The 24,039-nt window shown below is 36.4% G+C and overlaps 3 protein-coding genes across 15 annotated transcripts in view; 2 read left to right on the top strand and 1 right to left on the bottom strand.

Annotated features, from left to right (window-relative positions):
• The window catches only part of LOC141378276 (serine/threonine-protein kinase pim-2-like), a 53,061-nt gene extending 50,123 nt beyond the window's left edge, over positions 1-2,938 (top strand). For all 6 annotated transcript variants that reach the window (XR_012392379.1, XR_012392380.1, XM_073926416.1 and 3 more), the window contains one exon: positions 223-2,938. Coding sequence is in view for 4 of the 6 variants with exons in the window: in XM_073926416.1 (XP_073782517.1) it covers positions 223-326 (104 nt within the window). In the remaining 2 variants the exon portion in view is untranslated. The remainder of the gene's footprint in view (positions 1-222) is intronic.
• A 3,248-nt stretch (positions 2,939-6,186) lies between these two features.
• The window catches only part of LOC137487942 (serine/threonine-protein kinase pim-2), a 101,994-nt gene continuing 84,141 nt past the window's right edge, over positions 6,187-24,039 (top strand). For 2 of the 8 annotated variants that reach the window (XR_012392297.1, XR_012392302.1), the window contains exons 1-3: positions 6,187-6,525; positions 8,967-9,013; positions 21,802-21,882. Coding sequence is in view for 1 of the 8 variants with exons in the window: in XM_073926350.1 (XP_073782451.1) it covers positions 6,349-6,466; positions 21,802-21,882 (199 nt within the window). In the remaining 7 variants the exon portion in view is untranslated. The remainder of the gene's footprint in view (positions 6,526-8,966; positions 9,014-21,801; positions 21,883-24,039) is intronic. The other 6 variants (XR_012392298.1, XR_012392303.1, XR_012392299.1 and 3 more) reach the window with 5 other exon arrangements.
• si:dkey-56d12.4 lies at positions 18,704-21,057 on the bottom strand. Its single transcript, NM_001110038.2, has 2 exons — positions 20,615-21,057; positions 18,704-20,024 (listed from the first exon to the last, which is right to left on the bottom strand). The coding sequence occupies exons 1-2, from the start codon at positions 20,946-20,948 to the stop codon at positions 18,964-18,966; spliced, it is 1,395 nt and encodes a 464-aa protein (NP_001103508.1). The 5' UTR covers positions 20,949-21,057; the 3' UTR covers positions 18,704-18,963.

The raw sequence follows: 24,039 nt of genomic DNA, 5'->3' as shown, positions 1-24,039 counted from the left end.
TTGACCCTGGCCACATTTTACCAGCAGAAAAACCCAAAACAATGTTTTTCTTTATCTTGAGGTTTGGTGACGGTTTCTAAAATGAGGCCAACATTAGGAAAATATATATTATATTTTCATGAAGACTGAACATTAGGGCACAACAGGAGTCATTCAGGTCAATATTGAGCTGTGTGTGTGTGTGTCCACCATTAACTAACTTTCTCTTTTAAAATGTTACAGAATTCATGGCATTTATGAATACCTGCATTACCCTTGGGGATGATGATCAGAGACTGCAAACAGTGCAGCAGATTCTGGATCAGCCATGGCTAAAAAACCAATAAAAATAAAGACTGTTCTAGATATGTGTAGTTTATGCTTTCCACCCTGAAAGAGGACCTGTTTTAGAGGAGATTTTGGAGCACGAGGGGTTCAGCATGACGCAGAGGCTTTCAGCAGCAGGAAATGGTTTCATTCTTCCATGTTTGATGTTTGTCATTTGTTGTTTTCCGCTTCTGCTTCCCAAATTCCTGCGAGGGTTGCAGTCAGAGCTGCATGTAAATGAGGGCCAGTTGAAGCCGCCATTAGAGTGACGTCAGCTTTCCTCCTCACCTGATTGGTTGGAGGGAGGAGGTGTCAATCTAGAGCTAATAGACCAATGGGGAGGCTTCAGCCGGCCCTCATTTGCATGCAGCTCTGACTGCGACACTTGCTGGAGGAAGTGCAGAATGTGGGAAGCAGAAGTTATGAAGAGCTTTGAGAATGGTGGTCTTAATATGCTGGATTTCCGTACATTAAATAATACTGTCAAAATTAAATGGGACAAAAAATATTCTCTAAAATCCAACATCAATCTGGAACTTTATTCCAAATTACATATTTTCTTAATTTGGATGGCTTAATTGTTATTACTCTGTAACTATAATGCTGATAAAATACCAGCTAAATTATCTCAATTTCATAAACAAAATTTCTTAATCGATTCAATACTCCCATCCCCCCTAAAGAATTTGCTGTCGTATTTGATGCCATACCATCTGGAGTTATTAGGTTAGTCCAAGGCATTCTCTATCCTTCTACTTCCCCCCCTTGAGACGCTTCTACTACAAAGGTAGGAAAATATAGTTTCTCTGCAACTTCTTCAAACAAATCAGTACATTTACATTTAGCAGACTTACACATGAGGACGAAAAAAGAAATTTACACAACTATAAGAGCAACAATGAATAAGTGCTTTAGGCAAGTTTCAGGTGTGTAAAGTGTACGAAGCAAAACATTAGTAAATTATTTATTTATTTTTTTGTAATACAGTTAGCGGTGGAGCCAGAGAGGCAATTGCAGATTAGGAAGAGAAGTGCAGACTAAATAGTTGAGTTTTTAGTGGTTTCTTGAAGACAGCGAGTGACTCTGCTGTTCTGATGCAGTTAGGGAGTTCATTCCACCAACTGGGCAGATTGAGCGCGAGAGTTCGGGAAAGTGATTTCTTCCCTCTTTGGGATGGAACCACGAGGCGACGTTTATTCACAGAACGCAAGTTTCTGGAGGGCACATAGATCTGCAGAAGTGAGAGCAGATAAGAAGGAGCGAAGCTAGAATTCGCTTTGTAAGCAAACATCAGAGCTTTGAATTTGATGCGAGCAGCAACTGGCAGCCAGTGCAAACGGATGAGCAGCGGAGTGACATGTGCTCTTTTAGGTTCATTAAAGACCACTCGTGCTGCTGCGTTCTGAAGCAGCTGAAGAGGCTTGATAGAGTTAGCTGGAAGCCCGGCTAGTAGAGAGTTGCAGTAGTCCAGTCTGGAGAGAACAAGAGCTTGAACAAGGAGTTGAGCTGCATGTTCAGATAGGAAGGGTCGGACCTTTCTGATGTTGTAGAGTGCGAATCTGCAAGATCGAGCAGTTCTAGAGATGTGGTCAGAGAAGTTTAGTTGGTCATCAATCGTTACTCCAAGGCTTTTCACTGTTTTGGAAACAGTAATGGTTGCCCCATCCATCTGCATTGAAAAGTTCTGATGTTATTTCCTAATGGAACTGTATCAGTTCCAAATGTGACTTTTTTTTATTTTATTGGAATTCTTTTGTTTCAGATATTGATTGAAGAAATCAAATATGGCTCATCCCAAATAGCTACTTAATTACAAATAAGATAATAGAAGTTTCATTTAGAACTATTCACCATACACACTCGGTCAATACTCTCTTAGTAAGATATAAAAAAGATATTGATATTAATTGTTCATTTTGTAAGCAACACAAAAAAATAAGTGCCTAGTTCACTTATTTTGGCAATGCAGTTTTTCTAATTTGCTTTGAAATGATTTTTCTTTTTCTTATTAAGAATGTTGATAAAGATTTTTCCTTACTATGGGAAAATGTTTTGTAAATAATAAAACGGATGCTATACATAAAAAAATATATTTTTTTCTTAATCTTCTTATGTTATTAACAAAATTGTATATACATAAATGTACATTTTCAAACCAAAAACCCTTTTTAATATCTTGCTCACTGAAATGCAGCATTACTTTAAAACAATTTCTAACTCTTTTACAAAAAAATGCTTTAAAAACAACTGAAATGTGTCAATTGTATAATCTTTTTCTTTAATATATGATGTATATACCCCTACTGTTAATTTTTTTTGTTGTTTTCTTTTTTAAAAATGTTTTCTTTTTGTCTTTCCATTTTCTTTATAATGTACTGTGATTGTATATTTTTACTTGTCTCATAATTTAAAAAAAATGTGGAAGCGGAAAACAGCATCATGTCAGAAAACAATGGAAGTATGAATTCCTGATGATCTGATTTGGTCACTGACCACATGTGTGCTGCTCTTCTATCATTTCTGTGAAACTGAGACTGTACGCAGAGCGGCCTGCGAACCCCATGGAGTGTGTTGAAGCTGTTTTCTGCTGATCAAACTGTAAACTATTGTCTTCAATAAACTGTATCTCTGACTCCTGCTCTTTGTTCATCACACCGGCTCCTTGCATTAACACAAGTCAAATCCTTCAGCGTAGTGATACGGCACTGTAATGCACTCAAAACATGCCTGAACTACTTTATCTGTTTGTTGATCTGACAATAAGTGTGAACACAACACAAAACAACACAGAGAAGATCTGTTTTACAGACTGCAGACTCAATTTAGCCTTTATAGAACAATATTGATGCGTCATGTAATGTTTAAAGCACATTGCCCTGCCATTTGTGTGACTATAATGTGAAATATAAGAGTGTGTTCACTGATATGAGTAATCCTACTATAATATCTACTGAACTAGCACCAGGGCTCTTTCAGTGTCTGACCAGCAAATGTTGAGCTTTAGCCAAAGAACAATGGTTAGAATGGAAATGTCTTCATTTCACAACAGTTTTTAACAACACTCAGAAAAGTTTTGTGGAAAACTAATGGAAACACACTTATGCTTCAGTTTGTGCTAGTGTTACATCTACACAGCACAGTACACTCAAATATAAGCTAATAAGTAAAGTGAGCCAGCTAGTGTTCACTGAGTTAAAGAGACCCCTGGTGAAAATAAGTACATTGCAAGTATACTAACCAAAAGTTAACTTAATTTAAATATATTAAAAGTATTATTACCATACTTTTATATATGAAGAGTTCAGATGCAAAAACCTCTAAGCGCCATCTGAAATGTTCTTCTAAAACGACCATTTTTGTCAGCCTCCTATGTTTATGTTCAGTTATTTCACTTTAAAGGCAATGTAAAAAATTATTTGTCACTATAAAAGTCAACTTACTGAGCCTACACACAGGAGTCGGAGAAAAATTTATTTATTTAGCATTTGATGTTAATATATTTAAGTATTATTTTACCTATGCATTGAACAATGAACTTATGTAAGAATGTGTCAAAGCACACTTTTAAAGCACAGTGTTAAATAAACAGTGTAAGTTTTCATTCATGCAATTCAGTTCATTACTGCCTTTAAAAAGTAATAAATGCATTAAAAGCCCATTTAAAGCATTTGTTACTGTATAAGAGATGTTGTTGATGCTGACTAAATATCTATATTTAACATAAATATATATATATGTATATATATATATATATATATATATATATATATATATATATATATATATATATATATATATATATATACTCAATTCGTCTTTATTTCTCTAGCGGTTTTACAATTTAAATTGTGTCAAAGCAGCTTCACATAGAAGATTATAGTGTTTGAAACAGTGTCAGTTCAATTTTCAGAGTTTAAGTTCAGTTCAGTGTGGTCTAATAATTATTACTGAGAGTCCAAACACTGAAGAGCAAATCCATCGATGCGCAGCTCTACAGATCCTGAACCATGCAAGCCAGTGGCGACAGCGGCAGGGAAAACCCTTCACCAATTGGGGAAAGGTCAGAATAAAAAAAACCTTAAGAGAAACGTGGCTCAGTTGGGCACAACCATTTCTCCACTGGCCAAACGTCTTGTGCAGAGCTGCAGTCAAGGCTCTGGAGAAGCTGGACCTCAGCGAAGGCTCGTCTGTCCCTGGAGCGTCGCAGAAATCAGTCTCATGCTCTCCACTCCTCCATGATCACCACAGCAGCTGCTCAGGAAACGGCCTGGTCCAGGATTAAGGAAACCTTGGGATCATCTTGTCGCTGGTCTTGGATCGAATCAGTGGCGCTTCATAGTCTAAGGGTCTCGGGATGAGTATACCCAGGTGGAAATAGAGAATAAAGAGAATAATTAGCGTAGCTGCTGTTCATAGTGTTTATAAACGAGATGCAGAAACCTGTGTGGAAACCTACTAAGTGATGCCCTGAGTGTATGCTTTGCTAAACAGAAAGGTATTTAATCTAGTTTTGAACTGAGAGATTGTGTCTGAGCCTCAGACATTATCAGGAAGGCTATTCCAGAGTTTAGGAGCCATAAAGGAGAAGGCTCGACCTCCTTTACTCGACTTTGCTATTCTAGGTACTACCAGAAGCCCTGACTTTTGAGATCTTAAACTTAACAGGCAGCCAGGGTAAGGAGGATAACTTTGGGGTGATAGGGGATCATATTTTCTAGACCTGGTAAGAACTTTAGCTGCTGCATTTTGTACTAGCTGAAGTTTATTAATAGAGGATGCTGGGCAGCCAGCAAACAGAGCATTACAGTAATCCAGCCTAAAATTATATATATATATATATACATATATTATTGCATTACAGACATCCTGCAAAAATAACTTGAAAGAAAATCATCCAGATTTGAAATGACATGAATGTTAAATTTTTATTTTTAGGTGCACCATTATTTTATGTATAAGGTTAACATGAATGTTTTTTTTTTTATTTGTGCTTAGCCAGGTCGTAAACCGCAATAAAGTTAGTTTGACGTTTGACATTCATTAGACATTCATTTATATGGTTAATTTAGTTTTTTAATCTGGAAATTAAACTTTGCAACATAAAGGGCGTATATTTATGCCCATCTGACATATTTTTGGCTCAAACTATAACAGGAGCAAATAATTTAATTGGTTTTAAATCGAATAAAACATCACAAACTGGAACAAAAATAATTCATTCATGAAAACAAAGACTGCTACTGAAAAAAAACTGCTTAAACCAGCCTAGGCTGGTTGGCTAGTTTTAGCTAGTCAACCAGGCTGGTTTTAGAGGGGTTTTGGTTGTATTGGGGTACTTGAACTAGGACTCGAGTCCAGTTTTGATTGGACTCGGACATAACCTGGCCAGTCAGAGTCGTCAGAAAAGAATCGCCGTTTCAGAAAAGAAGCCGATGGGCAGATTTTGATTAAAGATCCACAAAACAAACTTTTCAGTGGATTCATTTGCACAGATTAACTTGTTTATTTTAAGACTAGCCATATGCTAGCAACATAAACATTGAACATTTTGATTTAATGCAGACTTTAAACGAAATATTCACCCAGATATGATAATTCTGTCGTCATTTACTCAATCTTCACTTGCTTCAAAACATGTTTGAGTTTCTTTTTTCTGTTAAACACATTTAGGCTAAACATTGCTAGACAGACTGCTAGACAATGACTTCCATAGTATTTTTTCCTGCCGATTTCTAGCATTATTCAGAATACATATTTTTGTTTAACAGAGGTAATAAATGTTCAGTAAATAAATGGTGACAAAAGTTTTCTCTTGCTAGGAACTATCCCTTTAAGTGTCGTGCGCGCGGGACTTTTATTGTGAAGGCGCAGCGCTGCTGTGTTTCCGTGTTTAGTCAGCGTCGATCATCTGACGGCTTTAGTTCCTTTAAACGGAGTTTTGGAGTATTTTTTGGGAGTATTTAATCTGTTGAAGGGAGAGTTTAGGGTCCAGACATAAAGTCAACAGTGTTCTGCTGTTTAAAGCGTACAATTCTTCACATTATGGGGCAGTTTCTTGTGTTTTGGTCGACCTTCCTGCTGATGTGCGTCGCGTTCAGTTTTTCTGAATCAGAATCAACAACAACACAACAACCTACAACTGCTCCACCTGTGCGCAAACGTACATTTTCATCTGCATCTGCTTCCTTTATTTTCATCCCATATTTCTATTCCATTGAGGTAAAGTTGGTGTTATAGCCGCAAATTCGTTCATTGCCAACTTGTGACTCGCTCCCTATGTTGTTTACCATGATACGTTACTTTGAATATTCGGTCAAAATCACATACAAGTAACTTATGACTTGAAAACAACATTAGCTCTGTTTATTTGACTGTGAACAATGTTGTACTTTGATAGTCATTGACTGATAATAGGATTTCTCTATTTAGAATTAGCAAAGAATACTTTTCTGAAATTAAATTAAGGAGAAAATCTGAATGTGTTAATATAAAACTAACAATCTGCAGTCTAAAAGTGCTCGTAATGCACATACATATTAATAAATAGAGTATTATACATGTTTCTATTATTGTTCTTATTGTATGTGTATTTCTGTTATAACTTACATAATGTAAATATGTTCTTAATGTTAATGTTCTAATTTAACTTTTACATATTAAAATATATCTAACTTTCAAAGTCAAATTTGAGGGGCAGTAGTGTTTAGTCTTCAATATAAAATGCAAAAACTGTGTGTCTGTCTGTGTGTGTTTAAGTAATGTCACAGAAATATAAGCTCCATATTTTGGGAATTTTGGAAATTAAATTGTTTTGAAGGCCCTTGTTTTGTATTTTTAATTATATATTTCATTCTATCGTATATTTCTTTATCATATTTTCATTTTAAACTCATATAATCATATACAGTACGCCCCATTTGAAAATTAATATTTTTCAGGGAGTAAAGGTCATATTTTTATTGATATAAAGTTGGTTTTATATTCACACATTCAGACTTTCTGCTTAATATAATTTCAGAAAAGTATTATTTACATGTCCTTAATAGTGAAATCATATTAGCAGCCAATGACTATCAAAATATAGCATTATTTACAGTGAATTGAATAGTGCTAATGTTGTTTTAAGTCATGCTTGCATGCGATTTCATATCCAGTATTTAAAATATAGCGCAGTAAACAATATCTAGACTGTCTCACAAATTGTCACTGAATGAATGTGCCAATAAAAGACTATTTCACCTCAATTTCTTACTGTATGTTTGTATTTCTTTAATATATTTTTTAGTTTTTTAAATATATCTAACTTTTAAAGTTGTCATATATTTGAATGCCAGTATTGTTAGTCTTCACTATAAAAACACTAAAATTATGTGTGTGTTGAAATAATATCACAGAAATATAAGTTGCATATTTTGGGAACTTTGAAAATTTGTTTTTTTGAAGGCCAATTTTTAGTATTTGGGGTAAAGTTGGTTTTTATATTTGCACATTCAGACATTTATTCTTCTTAATAAGATTACAGAAAAGTAATGTTTGCAAATTGTAAGTAGTGAAATCATATTAGCAGCCAATGACTATTAAAATACAGTGCTAATGTTGCTTTCAAGTCATACATACATGTGATTTCAGATCCAATATTCAGTATAGCGCAGTCAACAATATTTGGACCGTCTCACAAGTTATCACTGAAAGAATGTGAGAATATAAAAGCAATGCCCTCAATATATTTACTCGGTTATTTTAATGAACACCCCAGTTTGAAAATGAATATTTTTATCCATTTCTCAGTGAATATAGGTCTTATATTTTTGTGCATTTGAACAAAACCGATTTATTATTTATTAAAATATTTTTGTAGTCATCAAACATCTTTAGAAATGTTTACATCTTTAGTTTTTTTGTCAGATTAGCTCTAGTTTTAGCTTCATTACTGTCTGATCTAATGTATGTGCACACAAATAATATTATAAAGCATTCATTTTCTTTTTGGCCCAGTCTCTTCATTAATCAGGGGTCGCCAGAGTGGAATGAATCACCAACTTATCCAGCATATGTTTTATGCAGCGCATACCGTTCACTGAATGCGTGTTTGTGTCTCTTTCTTAATGTTTTATGTATTGTGAGCATCAGGGTTATTAAAGTAAACTGAAACCATTTTGTTACTTGAAATAAATTAAACATTAACTGAAAAGTGTATATCAATATATAAACCTTTAACTTGCTTTATTGCCAAGGAATTTTAATTTAGTTTAACTTGATGCATTAACAAAATTAAAATAAGAAGCATAAAAACTATGTAGACATATAAAAATAATACTATAAATTCGAAACAAATAAACTTGACTAAACTAAAATAACACAGAAATCCAAAATTAAAAGCCATTTACCAAAATAAATAACATTGAAGTGTTTTAGCATTTATGTGAAGATCTTATAAACATTAAAATACTTTGGAGTAGTTTAATAATGCAGAAGATTTAAAAATAAACACAGAAACAAAAACATTTGAATATAAATTTTCTTCCTGGCTTTAGTATTAAATACATTTGTTTTCAGAACATCAAAACATGTTTCTGAATACACAGATCTCTTTATTGTCAGAGTGTTTTTATTGTTTGTGTTTTGTCTCTTCTCTTCATATACTGTATTTTTAACCCCAGCATGCAACACTCTGACTTCCTGTGAGACCTGCCTCGCCAACGTCTCGGTAAGAGTGCAAAAAACCACTCATTTACTGGTTATTAGCTGTTGTTGATGTTGACCAGTGTGTGTGTTTCTGTGCAGTGTTTGTGTGTGTGTCTGTGTGTCTGTGTGTGTGTTTCTCTGCTGTGAGTGTGTGTGTGTTTGTGTGTTTTTTACTCTGCTGTGAGTGTGTGTGTGTGTGTGTGTGTGTGTGTGTGTGTGTGTGTTTGTTTCTGTGATTGTGTGTATTATTATTATTGTTTAGTGTGTCTTTCTCCGCAGTTTCTGTGTGTGTATCATTGTTGATGATAATCAGTGTGTGTGTGTGTGTGTGTGTTTCTCTGCAGTATATGTGTGTATTATTATTATTGTTGATGATGATCAGTGTGTGTGTGTGTGTGTGTGTGTGTGTGTGTGTGTGTGTGAGTGAGAGAGAGAGTGTGTTTGTGTGTGTTTCTCTGCTGTATATGTGTGTATTATTATTATTGTTGATGATGATGATCAGTGTGTGTGTGTGTGTGTGTGTGTGAGAGAGAGTGTGTTTGTGTGTGTGTGTGTGTGTGTGTGTGTGTGTGTGTATTTCTCTGCTGTATATGTGTGTATTATTATTATTGTTGATGATGATCAGTGTGTGTGTGTGTGTGTTTCTCTGCAGTATATGTGTGTATTATTGTTGATGATGATCAGTGTGTGTGTGTGTGTGTGTGTGTGTGTGTGTTTCTCTGCAGTATATGTGTGTATTATTATTATTGTTGATGATGATCTCTGTGTGTGTGTGTGTGTGTGTGTGTGTGTTTGTGTGTGTGTGTTTCTCTGCAGTATATGTGTGTATTATTATTATTGTTGATGATGATCAGTGTGTTAGTGTGTATAGGGAGTTGATGAATTAAATTGGCTGTAGTGTGTGTGTGTGTGTGTGTGTGTGTGTGTGTGTGTGTGTTTGTGTGTGTGAGAATGAGTATGTATGGGCGTTTACCAATGATGGGTTGCAGCTGGAAGAGCATCCGCTGCGTAAAACATTTGCTGGAATAGTTGGCAGTTCATTCCGCAGTGGGGATCCCTGATTAATTAATGCACTAAGCCGAAAAGAAAATGAATGAATGAATGAACATCTCCCGTCTCCTTTTGTGACAGCTTACAGGCTTTCAGCTTTGAGTAGTGTTGTCATAATCAGGGTAAACCATGGTACATTTTCTGATGGTTAGTAATATCTTTTTAAATATCATTATCATTAAAAGCATAATTGCTTACCATGACTTTTTTAAAACTCACAGTAAATCCTGTAACATCGCGATTCGCTAATTGTGAAAGGCTGCACTGTAAATGCATATTTTTATATAGACGGTTACTGTAATATACTGTATATTCATATATACAGTGCAGTTAAAGGGACAGTTCACCAAAACTCAAAATTCCGTCATCATATACTCAATTTCTTTCTTCTGTTAAAAACAAATAAGATATTTTGAAGAATGTTGGAAACCTGTAACCGTTGCTTAACTCTAAAAAATCATCTGTGTAAATATTATTATTTTTTTCTGAAGAAAATGCATCTTTATTTACAATGCACAGTTATATTACGTAAAGTGGGATGCACTTTGTCTTCCTTTTTTTAAAGAATACTTTGTAATTGAATAAATACATATACAGTTGCAATCAGAATTATTAACCCACCTGAATTATAAGTCCCCTGGTTTATTTTTCCCAAGTTTCAAAATTCGGAGAGCAAATATTTATCAACATTTCTAAACATAATAATTGTAATAACTCATCTCTAATAACTGATCTATTTTCTCTTTGTCATGATGACAGTAAATAATATTAGACTAGATATTCTTCAAGACTCTTCTATACAGCTTAAAGTGACATTTAAAGGCTTCTCTAGGGTAATTAGGGTTAACTAGGCAGGTTAGGGTAATTAGGCAAGTTATTGTATAACGAGGGTTTGTTCTGTAGACTATCGAAAACAAATATAGCTTAAAGGGGCTAATAATATTGACCTTAAAATGTTTTTTTAAAAATTAAAAACTGCTTTTATTCTCGCCGAAATAAAACAAATAAGACTTTCTCCAGAAGAACAAATATTATCAGATATACGGTGAAAATTTCCTTGCTCTGTTAAACATTATTTGGGAAATATTTAAAAAAATGAAAAAAAATCAAATAATAATTGTAATTATTAATATTAAAAGTTGAATAATTCTGATCACAACTGTATATATATTTTAGAGTTGTTATATGATGTTTCATCATGTCTATCTGCTAAACCACACATGCACGCAATGATAATTTTCCATCTGTCATGCTGCATTACATATACGTATGCGTATAGTTTCCATATAAAAACAAGCAATTATAACTATGGATTTTTAGCTTATTTGATGACATCATTGCTCTGTTTTACATGCATGACCTTCTGATAGTTGCACTGATTTTACTGATCTTAAATTTGTTTATTAATGTTTGAATAATCTTGAGGCGTCACGGTGGCGCAGTAAGTAGTGCTGTCGCCTCACAGCAAGAAGGTCGCTGGTTCGAGCCTCGGCTGGGTCAGTTGGCATTTCTGTGTGGAGTTTGCATGTTCTCCCCGTGTTGCCGTGGGTTCCCTCCGGGTGTTCCGGTTTCCAGGTACAGGTGAATTGGGAAAGCTAAAATTGCAATAGTATCTGGATGCAGCCTTTATGATGCGAGCTGAGATTGCATCACTCAGTGATGCAACGTCAGACACAATACACTCAAATGGAACTAGTGATGTCACTGTGAGGGGTAGGGTAAAGGGTGAGGTTAGGTGAGCCAATTAAAAGCATTGGATGCAGCTCAGATTGCACTGCACCAGGTCTGCATCCAGACCCCTCTCTAAAATTGTCCTTATACAAGTGTGAATGAGAGTGTATGTGTGTTCCCCAGAGATGGGTTGCAGCTGGAAGGGAATCCGCTGCGTAAAACATATGCTAGATAAGTTGGCGGTTCATTCCGCTGTGGCAACCCCTGATTAATAAAGGCGCTAAGCCAAAAAGAAAATGAATGAATGAATAATCATGTAGTATTGCTGTTTTCTGAGCTGATAAAATGATTAAGCATTCTTCACTGTGAAGGGAAAAAATTCTGAAATTTGCACGTCTACAATGAGAAAATAATGTAAATGTTTTATTAGAGTTACAAACAAAACAGCAGTGCCTAAATTAAAGTTTAAAGTTCAAATTAAAGTCTTCCTGGAGGTTTCCACACACTTATTCACACAAAACAGGATCTTTTTTGATTGTTTGTTTGATTGATTGTTTTCTTTTCAATTATCAGTATTTTTTCTTGCTACTGTACCTCGTAATGTTTTCTTTCAAGGTTTCCACAGAATTATGCACAAAAAACAAGGAAGTCTATATTGGGTTGATAGATGTTTTTCAATAAAGGATCTAAAGATATATTTGACACTTTTAACATGTTTTCTAATGCATCTAAATTTTTGTTTAAATTTAGATTTTTGTTAACATAATTTTACATGGGCAGCACAATCGCTTGACTGCAAGAAGGTCGCTGGTTCAAGCCCCTGCTGGGTCAGTTGGCATTTCTGAGTGGAGTTAGCATGTTCTCTCTGTGTTGGCGTGGGTTTCCTCTGGTTCCTCTAGTTTCCCCCACAAGTCCAAAAAAACATACGGAATAGGTGAATTGGGTAGGCTAAATTGTTTATTATAAGCTAATATTTATTATATTAATAATGTATCATTATATAAAATATCATATTATATGGGCATCACAGTGGCACAGTGGGTAGCACAATCGCCTCAGAACAAGAAGGTCGCTGGTTCGAGCCTCGTTTGGGTCAGTGGGGATTTCTGTGTGGACTTTGCATGTTCTCCCCTCGTTGCCGTGGGTTTCCTCCAGGTACTCTATAGGTGAATTGAGTTAGTTAAATTGTCCGTAGTGTGTGTGTGTGTGTGTGTGTGTGTGAATAAGTGTGTAAATAAGTGTTTCCAAGTGATGGGTTGAAGCTGGAAGGGCATCCGCTGTGTAAAACATATGCTGAATAAGTTGACGGTTCATTCCGCTGTGGCGACCCCGGATTATTAAAGGGACTAAGCCGAAAAGAAAATGAATGAATGAATGAATGAATGAATTAATGATTTTACATTTAAATTTCCTCAGTACAGAACTGAAGCCACGGCCTCTGCATTGCAAGCCCAGTAATCTATTGTTGATCATAAAAACTGAGCACTTTAATGTATTTTTGTATTATTCAGCTCAGCATCTTAAGTTAAATGCAAAGTTCAGCATGTGCTCAGGGAACGTCTGACTCACGCTCACATTTTAACCCATTTCCTCTCCAAACGCTTCCTCATCCTCAAGTTTTTTGCTCGTCTGAACATCCACACTGTCCTTCTGTTCAGACAAATAAACACAACAGTGCAAAAAAATCCACATGACATGATAGGAAACACTGCAGAGCTGTCTTTTTTTATGCAAAATATAAATTACAAAGCAAAATAATATTAAAAAACACCAGAATTATTTAATTAAATATGCTGCTTTCTATTCTGACTGGAAGAAAATGAATTGACTGCCTCATTTCTCCATTGAAAATCACTTAGAATGAGCTTAATATTCTAATTGTTATTTCTGTGCAACCTAAACATAACTTACATAACCTGAACAGAACCAATATATGAAAGCCTGAACATACTCTTAACATAACCAAATACATAAACTAGACATAACCTTAAACATAACCAATAGATAACCTAGGGTTACCACTTTTGATAGAAAAAAAAAAAAGGGACGCATACTGCTTGGGGGCTAGATCGCTTGGGGGCCTAGACCAGGGGTTTTCAAACTTTTTCAGCTGAGGGCCCCTTTGTGTAGGGCGAATTCTTTCGGGGACCCCCAAAAAATAAATATCACGCCACCCCTTCAAATTAACAACTGTACTTAATTTTCTAAAATTGTATTATTCAATACATTTATATTATTATATATTATTCAATAAATGTATATTATTCACTATCTGGATTAATTTTTGTAAGATGTTAGTTGAGTTGACATGGTTTCAGTGCTTCAGTCTATTGATCAAATCTTCATGCGCAGTGTTCATTGTGGTCTGCTCTCACTGGATTCCATCAAGCCATATTTTGTGTACGAGTCGTCACTTTACAGTTTTTTATGCCATTTTTATGCTTTTTTTCTGCCTATGCACAGCTAGACTCTTCTGTATTTACCCTTACAGCTGAGAGTCTAAATGTATCTAAAGATTTAAAGCTTTGAAGGTGTAAAGAGTTTTGTCATTCATCAGCCTGTTAACAGTTAACTGTACTGTTGTAACCAGCAATACTACAATGGAGGCTGTAGTGGTTCAGTGTGTTTTGTTTATTTTTATTCCTTTTATTTGTGCACATCATAATTTACTCAGGTCGACAATCCTGACTTACACTGATAAAAAATAATTTCCTAAATGCAATCTAGAATTGGGTATTCAAGTTCAAAGAGCCACAAGTTTTACTTTGCTTAATTTTAGAAGCTTTGCTGACTTTAAAATGTTCATACCAGTTTGTTCTATTAATAATAATACTGAACATTACATTTAAATTACTCAAATGAATATGGGAAAAAGTGGAACAGCTTGAAAAAAATGCATTTATATTCAGAGTATTAAAATTTGATCAGATATGTTGAGCTCCATTAAATACAGAGATCACTAATACATTTTAATATTTAATAATTAATTAGCCCTATAACATAACACAAACAGATACATTATAATTTTTATAGGCTATAGTGGTTTTATTCAGGGTGTATACAATTTAGTTTTTTTTTAATCATCCAGTTATGAACCAATGTGAGTAAGAGGTTCACTGCAGAGCTCATCCAGCTGTCATTAGTGTAACAGGAGTGAAACTCTTAGAACTCGCTGATGTGATGACAGCTCCATTCATTGTTATTGCAGCACTTTTTGCTTTACAATTTTAATGTTTGTTTGCCATGCTGCAAAGAGGACCGTCTGATATTTGTACAATGCAAAGTGTAAAGCCTGTGGCACTGTGGACGAGGTGCAATGTTGTGCCGTGTCTTTAAAATGATATTTGTTCCCCATGAGTGAAGCCTGCGCAGAGAGGCGCTTGCTCCGCAGCACCCAGCTGATCGATTACTTAGGAACGCAAGCCATAAACAGGGTAGTGCTTTCAGCCTCCGATAATGTTCTTATTGATCATGTATTTTAACTGAAATATTGTCAGTAAATAGACCTGAGCATTCATTTAGTTGTTTAGCGTAAAAGAGGTAAGCGTAAGTGAAAGGTAAACGCTGTCAGGTGCAGCAGACAAGCGCCAAAAATAACAGGAAGTGCCCGGCCAGAAGCGCTTATTCAATAAAAGTCCCCGTGCGCAGAGGCGGGCCGCTGTGCTTTTTTTCCTGTTTCACGAAAGTGTCAACTGCATTTAAATGACATAAGCATAAAGCTTAATTTTTGCAGTACTTTTGAGCTCAAATTATTATAAAAAAATATATTAACCTTCAGGATGATGCGGGACACAAAATTCAACCATGTGGGCCCATTGATTACCCCTTATCTAAAATTTTTGCGGCCCCCCTAGCGCCATCTGGTGGCCCCCCAGGGGACCGCGGCCCCCAGTTTGAAGACCCCTGGCCTAGACCACAGTGATCACAGGCCCAATAGCATGTCAGTGGTGGTAAATCACAATTTAAAATATGTTTTCAGGAAAGTATGAACACTTGAACATTAAAAAAGCTGTCTTTTATTGAAATCTGTGTAAACAGACGCAGTCAGTCTTTCTCTTTTACAGCTCTGCAGCACTGATATAGCTGATGTTATGCTTAATAGATAACTAGCGATAACTCAGCTGCTGTAACTGTATGCCAATGCAAAACCCGGCACGTTTAAGGTTTGTTTTCTTGCAGAGTGATATCCGATATAAAGTGGGTCCCAGATTGTAAAAGAAGCACTGCATTAAATGACATTTTCCCGCCATTTATGAGCGTTTATTTTACCCCAGTATATTCACCTTATTCCGCCCCGCCCACTTTTTATTCTTCGCTCTTCCGCATTTTGTCATCCAACTTCCGGTACGCTGACACAGTTCATCAGATTATTGTTTCAGATTTTAGAAAAATGGCATTTAATGTTAGTTCAGGGAATGTTTTGAGCTGGGAGTACGGTGAAACCTCACTACAACGATCGGATGGTCTCATATTGCCCCATCCATCTTCACCGTTAATGTGGGTAGACGATATGAAAAAGTGGCCAGAGGTAACTTACGGGGATATTTTCAATTACTTTGTCCTGTCACAAGGAGTAGATGGAGCGTCTATGAAGAATTATAAAAGTACCGAGGCCTACCAATATTTGCATAGTGGGAAAGTGGGTCGTGTGCTATTGCACAGCGAGGGTGACTTCGTCTTTTTAAAAGCAAATGTGCACCCCAGCCAGTCGAGCAGTCCATGCCACTCAGCGTGGGTGCTACTTAGTAAGCAGGGATCAGTGGAGACTACAGGATGTTCGTGCATCGCTGGTTTAGGTAGGTCCTGTAGCCACGCAGCCTCTATATTATGGAAGGTAAGTAAATAATACTCATTGTTATTATTTATTATGTATGGTAATGTCACGTTTGTGTTGACATAAGTAAGCAATTAATGTATAATAGTATGTTAACGTATTTGCGTCATAACATACAGCTGCTGACTTGGTTACCATCTGCAGACTAAGTATCTGGTCAAATCTCTTAATTTGTGAGTTATGAGGTAAGGTCTGTAAGGTAAGTGAATGTTTATAAATTATGTGTTGTATAATTGCACAGGAGGCTCGAACTTGGAAGTGAAAAAGTCCTATATTTAAGTGTGCAAAATTATTAAGGCAGATTTTAAAAAAAAGCCCAGATTGCTAGATGTATGGGTATATATATATATATATATATATATATATATATATATATATATATATATATATATATATATATATATATATATATATAAAAATAAAGAGAGATAGAAAGATAGATAGATAGATGTGCATGTATAAATACATACATTTGAAAGACATAAGATATAAAAATATAAGAAAATGTACTTGCATAGTAATTATGCACACTGTGAATATACTAAAGGTAAGATTTGGTACACATATATTAAGTGTAAAAAGTCTAATCATGCTATCACCTGAAAAAAAACAAGGTAGGTAAACATAAATTGTAATTTGTAATAAATTATATTGAAATAAGATAATAGAACATGTTGACATATCTTAATACAAAATAATACAAATTTGTCAGTAATTATGTTTGGTGTCAGGTTGAAAATGCTGTGTCCAGTGGGCTCACTGGCATTGCCTGCACAGATGAGCAGCGCCTCTGGAATATGGGGACCCAGAGGAACCTCTGCCTGAAGCGGTTAATGGACATAAAGTTTTCCCACCATCAAGCCACTGATGTGCTGCGGATGCCAGAGGGAATGCCCAAAAATGCCCCCCTTCCTCCCACTCCCTTATTTAGTACCCAGAAAGACCTCAGAGAGGGACTCAAGCATCTTCGGCTGCCTGCGTCAAGCCTTCTGCACAAATGTGTGAGTGCTGTGCAGGGAGAGGAATCAGAACAGCCTGCGTCCTCACCACATGCTAACCATGATGGCACCAAAAACTGTCAGAGGTGTATGTTGTTTTATGACAGCTTAGTGGCCATTGATCCTAGCAAGTGTGCAGCACTGGAGCGTGTAACACTTGAGCAGAGTTCTTCTCATTTGTGGCATGACTCTCGTAAGCTTAGAATTACTGCAAGCACAGCAAAGAAGGTACCCATCAGAGGTAACCCTCAGACATTTATTAGAGAGCACCTCTACCCCAGGTTCCATGGGAATGCAGCAACTAACCATGGCTTAGAAAGTGAAGCATCTGCAATACAGTGGCTAGAGAGTTCAGGATTTACTGTCAGTCACAGAGGGACAGTTGTGTGTGGAAGTGAGCCTTGGCTGTCAGCAAGCCCTGATGGAGTTTTGAACTTGCATGAACTGCTGGAGATCAAATCCCCTCTCCTTAAATGTGATGAGTCTTTGGAGGACCTCTTTAGAAGTCAGAGGTATGATGTGAGGATGGTGGATGGCATACCTCAGCTACAGCCAAATGGTCCACGGGGCTTCTATTTGCAAGTGCAGCTTGGCATGTTTTGTACAGGTTTGAGGTCCTGTAAGCTACTCGTCTGGGTTCCATCACAGCAGGTTCTACTACAAGTTCCATACAATGAGCAGTTCTGTAGCAAGACTGTAGCTAGACTAAAAACCTTTTATTTTAAGTATATGCTCCCTCAGGTGACAGATGAGTTTCAAGCAGGCCGTCTGTTGCTTTCCACAAGATACTTGCAGCTTTGCAAATAAGGATTGCATTTTAAATAAGCTGGGGTGTAGAAGGTGAAGACAATCATTTAAAATGAACCATTTTATATTAGTTGTTTTATATCAGTTTTGATAAGCAAGATTGTGATAATTTGTGTATTATTATCATAAAATGTGTTATGTAAACCATTGCGTAAAATCAGTTTAAATGTTTAAGTTGTAAGTTTGTTTTTTACCAGGATTATAGATACACATGATGACCTTCTTGTAAAGGTATGATTTAACCATTTAATTTTACTATGTAATAAAAAATATTTTGCAAACTTAATGTCTTATTTTTTAAAGTCAAACTTAAAGGGACAGTTTAAAAATTACAGTTCAAAATTAAAATTGTCAATTTACTCTGCCTTTATTTGTTTCAAACCTGTTACACTTACTTTGTTCTGTTGAACACAAATGAAGATACTTTAAAGAATGCAGGAAATCTGTAACCATGGAATTCAATAGTATTTGTTACAGCTAACATGTTAATATGTAACATCTCATCATTGTAAGTGTTTATTAAAATACCTGCTTAATTTTTTTATTTACACAACTGTTAAAGACAAAACAACAAAATTTAAGGACAAATACAATGCGCCTACTAATAAACATTTATTCATCCTCTACATCAGAAATTATGTCGCTACGTAAATTACACAGGGCTGCACAAATTCTCAAAATTTTGTCAATTTTAGGGGTAAGGTTGATTGGAACTGTTTGAGAGATGATTTTGAAGGTTTTCAATCTACAGATTACCCGCTCAACATGGACACGTACATTAGCAATGCGCCTAGTGTTGGTGGTGTCTTCCTCCGAAAGTTGCATGCCTTTCTTGGTGAATGCTGGAATAACCAGTTTTACTTTTTTTTCATAGAGGAGATCACTAATCGTGAAGCCTCTATCTGCCATTACTTCATCTCCTGGACGAAGGTATTCAAGGAAACCCGAGTTTGCAGTTATGAATTTATCACTGCACCTTCCTCCATATGCAGGTGAGATGAACATAATTAGTCCACATGGTGCAATGGAGACCAGGTATTTTATTGTGTTCTGCCCATAGTAGTGACTGTAGGACTCGCCTCTTGAGTCAAGGTTGTGTGGCTTTTGAAGTGGTGTCTCAGAACAGTCAATAATGCAGGTTGTATTTGGAAACTGTTCTCTGAAGCACTGAGGCATTGTTGCTTGGATCGTTTCCTTGGGAAGCCATGGTACGTAATCCCTCATGTTCTCCTCCATGATGTCAATCCAACATGAAATCACCTTGCTTACGATGGATTGAGAAACAGCAAACCTTTCAGCAAGATCGCCCTGCAGTAAATTAAGACGCAACTTCATCAGAGTCATTAGGAGCTGATCCCATGGATGAAGCTGGAAGCTGTTGCTGTATGCATTTGTAAGGTGCTCTGCAACTGAATGAAATGCATCTAATGTCAACCCTGTGTAGAGCTGACAAAGGTCATTTTTTCTTAGTAGCGTTATATACAGCGGCTGTGACTCATTGCACTGGGTTTGCATATCCCTTGTCGGTGGCTTCAGGTTGAGCTGTGACTTTGTGTAGCTGTGCTCAGAGACGCATAGATCCTCCCATTGTGTTTCTGCATCACAATTTAGGGGCATGCACACAGGTTCATCTTCACAGCTGTCCACTGCATTACTGGCAGCCACTGATGGATCTGTTGAAATAAATGTAATCATAATCATTTTTACATTAGTACATAATATACATAATGACAATTAATACATTATTGCACCAATAGAACATTGTGTGTATTAGTCAATTCAATAGTAATACAGGTCGGTATTATTATCTGAATAAGAAATGTAGTTTGAGAAAATGGACTTTAGGAATATGTAAAGTAAAATTAAAGGAACACTACAAAATGTATTTTAATTTCATTCCTTAAATTTATTTAAAGTTATTCTTTTAAATGTTTATAATAAGTAGTTTTTTTTAAACATATATGTTTAATGATTTTTAGATGTTGGTATATTCGAGCTGAAAGCTTAATAGATGTGTAGTCACAGCCCAAATGTCTGTGCTAGATTGGTAAGTTAGCTGGCCTGCTAACGTCTGATTCCTGTATTACCTTCACTATGAAATGCATTCAAAAATATGAAATATAACATCATGTGGCCAATTGTAATCATACAAGACTTCTTGTAACATTACTTTTAACTCATCATTGCTGAGCTTAAACGTGTTTATAGAATGCATTTCAGAAATATGACGTTAGGCGAGCAATCACTACACAAGTTGGCTTACCTGAATCGTACAACCTTTCCAGCACCCGGCGTGGCTTTTTTACCGGAGCTTCGTAGCCGAGCCATTTCTCGGGGTAAGGGTGTCTATCAGTTGGCTTTCCGTCAACGAAATGGTAAGAACACACGTAAGGGCGCTTGGGTGGCTGTTTTAAATTGAGCGCCTTCAGCCATTGCCTCAGGTGCTCATCATCTTTAGGTGGTGGATGTAAATCGTAAGGTGCACCACAACACTCCGACCGGGTCACTCTGTGTTCATAACACTGTTGTTGTAATTGGTTTCTCCTCTTTATCCAATTGTTATGGCAGCCCCGAACTGAACACGCAATGCTTGACATTCTTGCTGTAGAAGCTTACGACTAACGTTAGATCCTTCGAAACCGGAAGTGAGATGACAAAATGAGCGTAATGGCGCCACCCTTGTTGTCGTGGAAAATAAGGTCAATACAATGGAGCTTCTGCGCTAGCCAGTCGATTCTGACGGGCGCGTGCGAGTAAACGACTTTTTATCTCGTTTTACGCTTGAGCAACTAATGAATGCCAACGTTTATTTAACTGAATGTATTTTAATTACATTACAACATTGATGCTGTAAAAAAAAAACTTAAAAAATGGACCCGGAAGCCGCTCCGCGTGACGTCACACTTAACAAGCGGATAAGAGTGTAGTAGAAAAGCGTCAGTAAAGATTTGAATACTGGAAAACTATTTAAACAACATTTTCCACGTTATATTTTATCAGGAACAACAATGTGAACTTTATTAAAGATGTGTTTGGCCATTAATTTCTGAATGAAAAATTATCCCGCTGCCGAGGATGACGTGAGAAGATGATTGACAGGTCTCGTAACTAGGCAACATAACGGTCCGTTAAAGAGGAATAACGGTAGTTTGTCCTAAAGCTTGCGTTACACACTCAAAAGTACGGTTTCTTTAAGTAAGTTCATACTGTTGGATGTCGTATAATAACGTTTGGTTTTACCTTATCTGGGACGTGTTTTTCTCTCACTTCTTGACCGGAATAATCACGATGATCCTCGGTGACGGTAGCTGTTCAGAGCCGAGTACTCGCGAGAGTCTCAACGGCGGCCAATAACGGAATATTGGATAAATCTAGCGAACAAAGCAGTGATTTGATACTCCAAGAGGACATTTCTGCGATTATTGACACACTTCTCTTGTCTACTGACAGTGAAATGTCTGCTTACTCAAAGATGCACATCTTCCTTCCACCTTTGGAACTTCCGGTCACCAATCTCCATCTCGACAACAGGTAAGCACTTTTTAATTAACACAGGTTAAGAGCACAGAATCTATGGTTAAATATGTTATATTAGATTCTATGCTCTTTGGCAAATCGGTGATGATTTATGTCAAGAGGGAAGTTGTTACATCACTTGTTTCTAGAAACCCATATTAGAAATTGGTTATGTCACCACATACTTTTGAAGAGCCTCCATTTTACCCATCCATCTGAAAATGAGTATGTTCCTCCATTTCTCAGTGTATATTGGCTGTGTAATTAGGTGCATTTTAAGAAAATAGATTTATTAAACAGATATATGTTACAATAATATTTTAGTCACTGAACATTTAGACAATGAAAAGATAATACAATTAAATTCAAGCAAACTATTGCAAAAATATGCAAATATTCGCTTGATTTTTCCTCTTTTTAAAATTAGTATTAAATATTTTTATCCAAAGAAGAAAGACACATATTGTTGAATCTAAGTTATTATAGGCAAGTTAGAGAATATTTCATATATGTTGTAGTAAGTTACTTTAGTCAGGCCCGTAGCCAGCCTGGTGAAAGAGGTGGTTGCTTTTCCCAAAAAAGTGAACCTTTTTGCAGTTATTCGCCTCATTTTCTATTTATTTATTAGGCTTAAATACTGCATTTTGAGACATTTTCAGCACTGTTTATTGCTGGATTAGCTTGTCGGATGGTCGTTATACCACACTCTTTGATGTGTAAAAATATTTCCAAAAGATTTAAATAACGAAATATAAATAAAAAAGAAAAGATTTTTAAAATACAAATTTATTACATTTTATGTCATTAGCAAAAAAAGATCTGTTAAAGTTTTAAATTATTGGCCTAATGTCATTTATTAGGCAAATATCCTGAGCAGCACATTCAACTTTCCTCAGTCAGAGTTTGAGGGGTCTGGATGCAGACCTGGTGCTGTGCAATCTGAGCTGCATCCAATGCTATTTAATGTGCTCACCTAACCCCACCCGTCACTGTGACGTCACTCACTCCATTTAGTGCACTCACTGTGTCTGACATTGCATCGCTGATTGATGCAATCTCAGCTTGCATCATAAAGGCTGCATCCAGATAACATTGCAGAATTTGGCCATTTGAATATTGAATAATTAAAACATCATTTATTTATTTTCTTTTCAGCTTAGTCCCTTTATTAACCTTCCAGGTGCAACCCATCACTGGGAAACACCCATCACACTAATACACTACGGCCAATTTAGCTTACCAAATTCACCTGTACCGCATGTGTTTGGACTTGTGGGGGAAACCAGAGCACTTGGAGGAAACCCACTCGAACACAGGGAGAACATGCAAACTCCACACAGAAACGCCATCTGACCCACCCGAGGCTCAAACCGGCGACCGTCTTGAGGCAAGACATGTGGTACAGCTGAATTGGGTAAGCTAAAATTGTCCATAGTGTACGAGTGTGAATGAGAGTATATGGGTGCTTTCCAGTGATGGGTTGCAGCTGGGAGGGCATCTGCCGCGTAAAACGTGCTTGATAAGTTGGGGGTTCATTCCACTGCGGCGACCCAGATCAACAAATCTCGAAAATAAAATAAATGAATAAATAAAGTAGAGCAGGGGTGTCCAAACTCGGCCCTGGAGGGCCAGTGTCCAGAAGAGTTTAGCTCCAACCCTATTCAGACACACCTGAACAGCTAATTAAGCTCTTACTAGATATACTAGAAACTTCCTGGCAAGTTTGTTGAAGCAAGTTGGAGATAAACTCTCCAGGACACCGGCCCTCCAGGACCGAGCTTTTGTAAAATATTGTACATTTGAAAATGCATGAATAACAACAATAGCCAAATTATTATAATTAACTTTAATATGGGCCACTTTTGCTGCTTCACACTTTTTTCTATCGTTCATTTTTTTTCTTTCTAGAATAAGGTCCAAGACTTCTAAAAGTTACTTGTGAAATGTTTTCTCTATTTAACAACAGTACAGGTCAGTGGTGAAAGATGACTTCACTTATGTCAGATTCCGCTTGGACTTAAAGCCTTTGATAGGTTAAACGTTACATGACGCATCAATATTGTTCTATAAAGGCTAAACTAAGTCTGCAGTCTGTAAAACAGATCTTCTCTGTGTTGTTTTGTGTTGTGTTCACACTTATTGTCAGATCAACACACAGATAAAGTAGTTCAG

This window comes from Danio rerio, chromosome 16 (assembly GCF_049306965.1).
Source record: "Danio rerio strain Tuebingen ecotype United States chromosome 16, GRCz12tu, whole genome shotgun sequence".
NCBI lineage: Eukaryota > Metazoa > Chordata > Actinopteri > Cypriniformes > Danionidae > Danio > Danio rerio.
Note: the sequence above shows the minus strand (reverse complement) of the source record. Positions and strands in the feature narration are given on the sequence as shown.